This window comes from Talpa occidentalis, unplaced genomic scaffold (assembly GCF_014898055.3).
Source record: "Talpa occidentalis isolate TD23 unplaced genomic scaffold, MPIMG_talOcc4v2.1 talOcc4.2, whole genome shotgun sequence".
Taxonomy (NCBI): Eukaryota; Metazoa; Chordata; class Mammalia; order Eulipotyphla; family Talpidae; genus Talpa; species Talpa occidentalis.
Genome location: NW_023602073.1, coordinates 48,746,320 through 48,757,209, shown reverse-complemented (window position 1 = coordinate 48,757,209; position 10,890 = coordinate 48,746,320). Strand labels below are relative to the sequence as shown.

The 10,890-nt window shown below is 47.5% G+C and overlaps 2 protein-coding genes across 2 annotated transcripts in view; both read right to left on the bottom strand.

Annotated features, from left to right (window-relative positions):
• LOC119251352 (butyrophilin-like protein 2) overlaps positions 1-10,890 on the bottom strand; it is a 296,120-nt gene that overhangs the window by 124,907 nt on the left and 160,323 nt on the right. The gene's annotated exons all lie outside the window — the stretch shown is intronic.
• Positions 9,356-10,319, bottom strand: LOC119253247 (butyrophilin-like protein 1). Its single transcript, XM_037520849.2, has 3 exons — positions 10,046-10,319; positions 9,742-9,762; positions 9,356-9,653 (listed from the first exon to the last, which is right to left on the bottom strand). Exons 1-3 carry the CDS (start codon positions 10,254-10,256, stop codon positions 9,619-9,621), a joined length of 267 nt encoding a protein of 88 aa, XP_037376746.1. The 5' UTR covers positions 10,257-10,319; the 3' UTR covers positions 9,356-9,618.

Here is a 10,890-nt window from a genome sequence, read left to right as displayed (position 1 = left end):
CACACCCCCACACTCTGGCCTGTACCCCAGTTCTTTATGCATAAATAAATACATTTAAGAAAAAAAAAAACCTTCCCATGAGGATTTAATTATAAAGCTAATGCACAGAGATTGAGAGGACTGGATACCAGCTGAACAGAAACGCTTACCCAGATATGACCATCAATAACCTTTCAAGTCACCAGCCACACACCCATCCAGCAAATATGGTTCTCTTAAAAAATTATGGAGGGCCTCCCTGGTGGCACAGCAGGTGAGCGCAGCCCTGTAAAGCTGTCCGCAGACTCTGCAGCACCAGTTTGATTCTGCCTGGCGGCCAGGGAGATTCCACTTGGCATGACAGACCTCTCCTATCTCGCCCATTGTTTCCTCTTTGTCTTCTTGCCTGTTCTGCTCCTGTTCTGTCTCTGGTGAATTCTCTCACCCTTCCACAACTCTGGCCTCTACCCCAGTGCTTGTATAATAAATAAATCTTTAAAAAAAAGTGTTATGGAGATAAAAATTTCAAAAGCTGCACGTGCTTATAAATAAATAATTGAGCTGAACATGCAGCTTGTCTCTAAGCCGCAGGGAAAGAGCTACACCTTGACTGAGCTGCACATGGAGGTAACATGAGTAAGGAGAATCAGGACACTGCAGCAGGGGACCCTGCCAACTTAGAAGGGGTGGAGAGAGTTCTAGGGGGGAAAGAGGTGCAGAATAGGAAACATGGGCACACATTGGGAAGATCAAACACTAGTGACATCTCACATCTTCATGGGTGGTGGGAATAAAACCATCCCTATAGAGAAAGAACAACATAGAAATAGTGGATTGAGTCCTCAGTTTCCTCCAAGAATAGTCTAGAAATAGCTTCTCAAAAAACCTCTCTGCATAAGCAGAATAAGGTCTGCAAAGATGTCCATATGAACCCATGAACCTGTAAAGATGTGACCTAAAAAGAGGAGAGAGAAATCTGCAGGTGGGACTGAGAGGGGACCTGGAAACAGGGGTGTTCTTGTGGATCATCAGGGGAGCCAATCACATGAGCCATAACAGCCGTGATCCCTACACCTGTGGTCAGAGACAGTCACATGGTGATGGCAGCAGGGCATGAAGAGATTGCAGGGCAGGCTGTGTAGACAGACGATGGGGTCCCCAGTCAATATAGGGGGGGCTGTGATCCTGGGAAAGGAAGGGGCTCCTGGAAGGAAGGAGCTGCCAGACCCTGGAGTTAGTCCCAGGACATGGTCTCAGGTGTCTGCCCTGCAGGCATATGAGATGACAAACTGTGTGGGTGAAGCTGTTCAGGGTGTGGTGACGTGTGTCAGGAGCACCCGGATGTCTGATGACCCATGTGAGGGCCAAGACAGGTGAGCAGGCCCTGTCAGGGGAGGATCTGAAGGGAGCACCAGGTCCCCATGATGCTTGTGGAGAGATGAGGACCCAGGAGTGTCACCTGCTCTAGGGGGAGTTGGAGGGAGAGATAGGGGCCTGGAGAGCAGGCAGGGAGGGAAGGACGCATGTGGAGAAGAGGACAAGGAGGTGGGACAGGAGGGAGGAACCAGAAGGTTTACCAATTTGCTGAGCAGAGACAGACACAGGCCCCTGACTCTGCTGTAAAGGGAGGGTTACCCACAAGCCCTAATGACCAGAGGGGATGTGCCTGCCCCCCTCAGCATGTGCCACACAGGCTCTTAGACCAGTGGCTGCAGGGGAACCCCTGAAATGACTGATAGGTGAACACAGGCCACTGCCCCCTAGCACCGCAAGGCCATGTCATCCCCACCCCACATCTGCCTGGGAAGGAGGAAGCAGGTCATTCTCCAACACTCAGGTCGGACATGGCAAGACTCTGAGCCATCAGGGGAGAGACTGAGTTTCCCAACCGTGTGAGGAGAGAGGAGGAGAGAGGAGAATCCAGGATCCACATTTATAGACATGAGGAACATTTTCTTCCACATATTTTGTATAAGTGTATGACAACCAATCACACCTATACAAGTTCATTCAGAAAACTTGGCAGAGTCCAGTGTGTGAAAAATAGTACTTCATTAAAGATAATCTAAAATAACATATTAAGATAAAAATAAAATGAAAAATAGACAAATTGACATTTTGATCTTTGTTGTGCTGTTGATAGGAAACAAGGTCACATAAAAAAGAAAAAAGGTCACATGTGAGGTTCTTGTGACTTCTCTGAGAAAAAAATGAGTTTTTAAATTGACTTGTTTTCAAATTAGTTTTTTTTAAATGTAAATATATTTATTAAAAAACCACAGAAGAGAAAGTTGTGTTTCAAGTCTTAGAGTTTTGGTTTTTGATCAGGTGTGAGGAAGTCAGGCCCTCAGCTCTGTGCTGCTGGCCAAGGGCTCTCCTTTATCAACACAGATGGTTGAGGCTTTGGGTAAGAAATTCTGCACTGCTCAGAAAGTACAGGCCATACTTTTATCACTGGATATTTCTGATCTTTTTCTCCAGTGAAAATTTTTCTAAGAGCCCAGAAATGAATGAATAAATTCACTTGTTTTAGTCAAGAGTTTAGTTGACATCCAGTTGTACTAAACTACACCATAACTCTATCACATCACCAAAAAAAAAAAAAAAAAAAAAAAGAACAAAAGAAGAACAGAGGCAGAAGGAAGAAAGGTAGAAAACAGAAATGGCATTTTATTTTTGAGATTAGTCAACTAAAATTTATGGCAAACTTTAATTCAGAAAATATTTTTCAACTTTATAAATGAGATCATATATGTATCCATGTGGTGTACATGTGAGTCTGAAAATGTTGATTCTAGTGTATTAATTGGTGTATCTTTAAATAAAAGGGGGGCATGCCAACAAAAATATGTCTATGTTAAAATACATGACATATAAACTCAGCAGAGCCTGGAATGATGGTAAAGAGACCATACGATCTTCACTTTGTGGAAATAAATACCAGGGGAACCAGGGAGACTCTCAGGAGGATCCTCACACTGCTGGTCCCAGACCCCTCCCCCACAGCCCCCTTCTCTGTGACTCAGGGTCTGTGTCCAGGACCATAAACAAACCCCTGAGCAGGGAAAGGGCATCTGACTCAGGCCTCAGATTCAGTCCCTGTCTTGGGGCACCAGGGGGTGGGGGGAGGAGAGAGGTTCATATCAAATACAAAATTGATTAGATATTTGCCAAAAAATGGTCTATAAAAACGTAAATTTTCTGTAGTACTTCAAAAAGGGGTCAAGGAGCCCAATATATACCATGACCAAGTTTTGCACAGCCCCTGCACTATCAAAATTCAAACAGGGCAACTCTGTTCTTTGGCCTCCCTTCAGTCCCTCTGTGTAACTAACCTCTAGAAGGCACTTCTCCAACCCAACCCTCTCTTCCTTCCCGTCACCTCTCCTCCGCCATCTGGATGTCACTTTCCTAAATATCTCCCTACCCTTTGTCTGGGAAATGATTATAACCATTCTAGGTCCCTCTTTTTCCAATCCTCACACTTTACCTCCAAAAAGTAAATAATAAATATGACCCTCAGACATTCAACAAACAGAAATTTCTCCTAAAATGGAAGGTAATGGTTCTGAATAATCCCAGATTACATATTTTATCATTTTATAGAAACATACACACATCCAGGATTTTGCATATAAATTCATGGCTTTCAGGGCCTCCCTTGGTGGTACAGGCAGTTGAGCACCGCGCTGTGAAGCTGTCCACAGCCTCTGCAGCACCTGTTCAATCCTGGCTGGCCAGTGAGGGTCCCACATGGCACGGCAGACTTCTCTTGTCTCGCTCGCTGTTCCCCTCAGCAGTGTATTTCGTCAGTCTGCCTGTTCTGTTCCCCACTCTGTCCCTGGTGAATCCTCTCACCCTCCCTCGAATCTGGCCTGTACCCTGGTTCTTGTATAAATAAATAAATAAATCTTAAAATAAAATTCATGTCTTTCACAGGTCCTAACCCAGGAGTCCATAACCTGCCCAGAAGCTATGACCCAGACTCAGAACCCCTGCTCTAAAGCAACTGATTCCTCAGCAACCAAAAAGGCTTAGAGGGAAAATTCAGGTTGGAAATGGATCAGAACATGAGGAGACAGACAAACAACAGGAAACAGAAAAACCAAAACTGAATACACAGAAGGACAGGAATCGTGGGTTCAGAAGGATCCAACCAAGGGCTCAGTTAGTAAGACCAGATACCTAGGTGAGAAGCAGGACTCCTGAAATCTAGAGATCAGCCATGCCTGATCCACACAGTTGTTTCTGCACAGCCTCTCCTCACACTGACCCCCACTGTCCTCACCCACAGGAAGGACCAGATGACAAGGGGTCAGAGGGTGTCCTGACCCCACATGACCTGAAGGGAGGAAAAGGCAGGTGGAGGCAGATCTGTGCTCACAAGTGGGGGGGCCTGCAGTTCTCAGATTGAGGCTCCAGAGTGAGAGGAGACCAGGGACCCCAATCCCTTCCTGATAGAGAAGGGGCAGAGGGGAGATTGGGAGGGGCCCCAGGACCCTCAGGGCCACTCACCTGCATACAGCTGGGCCTTCCTCCAGGCTAGAAGGGAACACACAGGTGAGACCTCAGCACAACCACCTGTTCATGTGATCCAGGTGCCCTGGTCTCTGCCTGTTATATACCTAAGACCCTTCGGGTAGAGTAAGGGAAAGGCTCCAGAGGTCATGACCTCCTGCCTTGTGCAGATAGCAGGGGGTGGTGGGAAATCCCTGACTCAGGTCAGGAGCCTGCAGGACAGACTGACCCAGCCCTGCCTGCTGCTGCTGTGGGGCTTTGGGCAAGTCACTGAGTGGGTCTGGGCCTCAGCCTTCAAAAACTGCTGTTTCACTCACAATTCATTGTTTCTTCATGATCATAAGCAGTACATGTGAAGATGTTGTTGTAATATATTCATTAGTCCATAATAAATACATTAAGTATTTTGTAACAAATATATCTGGGAATTTAAAGAGAACATGAAATAAAAATATGGCATGTCCATAAGACTAGCTCCAGGGTGGAAGTTGCCCATCTTCTCAGGTGAGATAGTCCTCTGAGATAAACACTCTCTGGGAGATGGAAAGTCTCCCCATCCCCTTCCATGCAGGGTCCCCCACCCTCTCCCATCACTACTGATGAGCTTCCCCAGGAGCAGAGAGAACAGACTCTCTCTGGATTGGGTTTTGGGGAGAGAGAGCAGAAGGAGGTCACACTCCTAAACTTAAGAGTCAATTGATTTGTAAAACCTCAGAGCAGCTGCTTCTGCTTCCAGGTGCTGACCAAGAACTAGATGCACTGAAGGCCAGAAAGCCAGCACCATGGTTGGGAGGTCAGGGTTGGAATGAGACCCAGGTTTCAAGAGACTCCTGTGGTCACCAACACTCCAAGATCTCCAGACTAGTTAGGTGTAGGGGCAAACAGCCCTGATCTGAGAGAGCCCATGGAGCAGGGTCCTGTCTCGCACCAGCTCCCACTTCCATCCCAGGGAAGGGTCCACATGTGTAGGGTAAAGAAAATGTCAGGCTTTTCTGCCCTTCCGCCATCAGGATAGATGATGGATCCTTGTCCTGAATGCATGCCTGATGGCGGGCACCTGGAATAGGGTGTAGGCATAGGTAGATGGGATTCAGCTGAGCTAAGGCTGTGCTTTTTAACGGTGATGTCACGGGGATGCCAGGAGAAGCTGAGAAAGAAGCCGATGAGAGAAGCTGTTGCGAGCCAGCCGCAGCAGTCTGGGTGTCAGGGGTTCCTGAAGGATGGGAAGGCGTCGGCGCAATTGTAGAGAAAAAGGTAAGGGAGGGGAAAGGGAGAATGAGGAGACGCAGACACTTGATCAGGGTGCTGATATCATCCTACTGAGGGTCTCAGCAGTCCTTTATTTATACCAAGCAAATCGTGAGTGCACAAGCATAGGGTAGGAAGGTAATAATTGTTAGGAGTTGGTGCCTCAACTCCATCCGGGGGTCCCAAAAACTACACGGAGCCAGAGATGCAAAAGCAAAAAGGCTTTATTGCTAGCTTAAGCTAGGGTCCGACTCTGCCTGGTGTACTGACACAGCAGTCTCATCAGGTTGAGAGAGGGACCCCTTTAAGTGTGACAAGCTGTTTTTTATACTCTGTTAACAGCAGAAAAAGGGGACCTTTCACAACAGGGACCAAGTTCAATCTGATTGTATACCTTTCTTTGGCAACCTTTAAGTTTCATTCACCCTTGCCTTCTGGTTCTTGTGGTTTTACCCCGCAACGGACAACTGTGCTCTTTAAAACAGTCGTTTTCCTTAAAATGGCTGCTGTCTTGCTATGTTTAGTCCTTTAACATCTTACATAATCATCACATGTTCTTTTTCAGGAGCAGCCAAGGGTCTGTTTGCCTTCTGGCAGAGGTGTAACATTTATTATTCTTTGTCTTAAAGAAGTCACAGTTGCTAAACAAATGTTTTCAAAGTAGTTATTTACAATCCAACAGTTATTGTATTACTAGAAAAAAGCCTATGTGTCTGCAACTAACATTTCTAAGTTTGTCTTGGTGAACAATTAACTAAGGGCTGAGGGAAACAAAGGTCAGGAAGTTTCCTGGGGGAAAGGAGACAAAGAGATGATTTCTAACTAACCTATAAAGTTTAGACTAACTTATAACTAATTCATTAAAGTAAAAAAACAAGGCTTTTATATAGAAATCATCATCTCTAGTATATTGTTTTAATATTGATTTGATATTAAGGAACCAAGGGCCTGGAGGGCGTTCATGCCAGGCAAGCCGCACTGACTCTTCCCTAGCCCCCAACTCTCAATTAAGGGAGGAAGTCTCCTAATCTAAACAAAGAGTTTTCTACCTATCACTTATCTACTTTATCTAGTCAGCTTAGTTTCCGTATTTAACTACAAGATCAAGGGGCAATTTCCTCTTCCATAAGGTTGCTGGTTGTTTTAATGAACTACAAATATTTTATCAGGGGCAAGAGCAGGAGATGGTTATAGCCTTTGATCCTCAAAAAACGGTCAATATGTGACATATCAATAGTTGTAACATTGACCATTTCCAAGTGCATTATTTGTGCTGCTGTGATTACTAGCTCAACCATTCACAAATTGCTGTTGACTTATTCTTGAATGCATACTCTAACAGCTACCATACCAATTGTCACATCCTAAGGAATTAGACCTAAACAAACAGGAAAAATTTAGCAGGAGTCAACTATGGCGTCTCCTGGTTTATCAGGAATCTTCTTACACTTGGAGCATGGCTTGCCTCTGCTATCCAACTGTTATCTTTAACTTTAAAGTAAAGGAATTTCTTTCTTCAATTAGCTCTTGCCTCAAGAGACCACATCTCTGTATCAAAGACTTGGCCGATAGATGTTTACAACCTTTTGTTTCCAGAAGTTTTTTCACTGGTTAATGTAAAGCCAAATGTTGAATTGCTGCCTTTTTGGCAGAGGACTACTAATTTTATGAAAAATGTAATATTTGTATCATGCAGTGCCATTTGTCATCAAATTGGTTATTCATTGATTGATCAGTATTTGCAGTTTTACTTTTAAATACGTATTTTAGCAATAGTAGAAACTAGCCATAAACAAATGAGGAGAATCTTGGAGTCAGCTAACGAGATTCCTGATTTTTCAGAAATCTGCCCCATGCCCGGACTTTTGTCAGATGACATGAGTAGCATGGCTCCCCATAAGAAGCAAAGAAGCAGAAGCAGAGAACGCCAGAGAGCCCAGAGAGTGTGGATTTGCTGGGGGCTGGGAGGACTGCTAGCCTCCCAGCCCCCCAGCACCCCTGCCTGCTACGTACCCGCTGAACCCCAATAAAAACTTGCAAAACCACTGAGGACTCTGACTCTTCCTTTACCCGGTCTGCATGGGATCAGAAAACCTGCTCAGTAGCCATTCCTGCCCTTTACAATTGGCGTAAGTCGGCAAGATCCATGCAGACGGGTATTGGGGCCCTCTGAAGACCTGGAGGGACTAAGGAGAACAGACTGTGTTTGACTGTGACAACGCTGGAGACGCCATGGTGGCACAGAAGGTGGACACTGTCCGGGAGCTACGGAATAAGGCCACGCCTGGAGGATGAGGAGGAGACACCTGAAAGGACCAGCCAACAACCCCTGAGGCAGCAGAATCATTGGGGAGGAGAGGACCACAATTCGGAGCTCGCCAGTGCTGATGCAGGGAGAGGCCAATGGACTTCAACTGCTAGACATGGACTGATAAACTTGGACTGACAATCCCACCAGAAGGCGGAAGACCTTGCAGGTTGATATGTTTTGGGACCCTGGGGGTAGAACAGTTTCATTTGTAAACCCCAAGAGATGGGAATCTGGGGGTGGCCAGTAGGCCTTGGTGGCCAAAAGCAGCCTGTGCATGCCCAGCAGCCAGGTGGAGGAGAAAAGCCAACTGAGAAGGCAAAAGCTGGTACTGATGCTAAGTTGAGAAGCCCTGAGGGGCTGTTAAGCAGCCTGGGTATGCTGAAGACCTGTGAGTCTCGTAAAATCACCTGTGGGTGATGCCCTGCTCATTCTTGAGTGAGGGTGAGGAGCTGAGGAACCTGTCCTTGGGGACAGGTGGGGAACGTGGCTTGGGGTGGAGCCCAAGCCAAATGCAGAGTTTGGATCCCCGACCCATGTGCTTGTGCAGTGGGTTGGCCTGAATGCAGGGGTCTGCGAGTCGCATTGGTGGCTATGAAGGCCGAGTGTTGGAGCGACTGCAGACAGAAACCCTGAGGGCTGGCTATTACCCCAACAGAATAGAATCACCAATCCCAGAACTAGTGCATCCTGGGGGTGGATGCTGTGTGTGGCTTGTAGCCGAGACTACAGCCAGAGAAGGCCAGGAAGCCCGACGGCTCCTGGTGTGTTATAGTAGATGCCTGTGAGTGATTCCCCTTTCTTGTATGAGCAGTGCCTTCGGCAGCAGATTTGGTGGCTTATCTGCTGGTACCAATAATTGTCTTTTGCACTAGGTTGGGGCCCTGCCTGGACTTATTTGTGTTCTGTTGTATTTTGGTATATTGTGATGTATTTGCTTTTGTGGCCATGGTTGCATTGCTTATGTTTGATAAGAAAATTGTATATATATATATATATATATATATATATATATATATATATATATATATATATAGACTGTATGGCAGAAAACCCTGAGGGGGTGGACTGTAGGGTAAAGAAAATGTCAGGCTTTTCTGCCCTTCCGCCATCAGGATAGATGATGGATCCTTGTCCTGAATGCATGCCTGATGGCGGGCACCTGGAATAGGGTGTGGGCATAGGTAGATGGGATTCAGCTGAGCTAAGACTGTGCTTTTTAAGGGTGGCATCACGGGGATGCCAGGAGAAGCTAAGAAGCCGATGAGAGAAGCAAAGAAGCAGAAGCAGAGAACGCCAGAGAGCCCAGAGAGTGCGGATATGCTGGAGGCTGGGAGGACTGCCAGCCTCCCAGCCCCCCAGCACCCCTGCCTGCTACGTACCCGCTGAACCCCAATAAAAACCTGCAAAACCACTGAGGACTCTGACTCCTCCTTTACCTGGTCTGCATGGGATCAGAAAACCTGCACTGTGTCCATTCCTGACCCTTTACAACATGTCTGTGCTGAGACAAAAAAGGAGACGGAGGGCACAGGAAGGAGAGGAGATCGAGGACACCTGGAGCATCACTCACCAGCCAAGTAAGCTGCCTTCCTTCGTTCTGAAAAGCAACAAAGAAATCAAGTGAGCTAAGAACCAGAATCTCCTGTGAAGGGGACACAGAGTTCAGAAAGCGAAAAAGAGCTTACCTAGAATAACCTGGAGCTCATCTGAAAGAGTAAGAAAAAAAAAAAGAAAAGAAAAAGCATAAATTCCATCCTTATGGATAAAAACTGTGAGGTAGATAACGAAAAAAAAAATGGTTCTCTCTATGTCCTGGTAGTTCCACCTCCAGACCCATCTAAGCCTCCAAGCTCTACTGTCCTCTCTGGGTCCTTTCAGTCACCTGCTCTGATCTCCCTGCAGAGGGACCCTGGGCTCTGGCTCTGGTGTCAGCTTGTCCCTCTCAGCACCCACTGCCACACTCACCAGCCTGGCCCTGTCCTGCCTTACCTGTGTCCTTCAGGGCCTCCTCCTTAGCCCAGCGCAGATTCCTCTGTTTCTGTAGCTCCCGCAGCTGTGTGGAATGTTCTCTCCAGGTGTAGCAGGAAGCCCCCAGGAGCAGGAGCAGCAGCAAGGGCAGGCTCACCAGGAAAGCCTGCTTCCAGGGAGAGGCCTCGGGGAAGAAGGGCTCGGCAGACAGAGACCCCCACAGAGACCCCATCAGGACACAGCCCAGGACACCCCAAGCCAGCACACCTTGGCAAGCAGGCCCCTCCCTCTGACCCCTTAGGGAGTGGGGAGAGGGTTGCAGCACTGACCTGGGATGACAGTGGCCATGGCCTTCTCCTGGTACAGAACGGGCTTGCAGATGGAGCAGGTCACGCTCCCCGCAGAGCTGTCTCTCAGCACCAGAGCGGCCTCCATGCTGACCAGCCCCTCAGTGTCCTGGGCCTGGACCTTGGAGAAGTTCTGGAACTCCTCCCCATGGGGGTTTCTCCACTGCACCTAGGGCTCCATGAACCAGCCTGAGGCTATGCATACCACGCTCACCCCATCCTCCTCTGGCCCCATGATGTGCACTTGGGGGGCTGAGCCCACACCTGTGGCGGAAGATGAGAGCCAGGTGGGGCAAGGCCCACCTGTGCATGCCTCCAGGGGAGGCTGTCAAGGTGCATTCTGGGTGGTCTCGCCACCCTTGGTGGGTAGCAAGATGATGACCCCCACACAGAACTGAAGGAAGGAGCAGAAGTAACTGGAAGGGCCTGTGCCCTTCTCCCAACCCTGCAGGTAAAAAAGACTGATTCACACAGAATAGAAGGAATTTCAAATCACTTTTTTCTAAAAAAGATAAATCA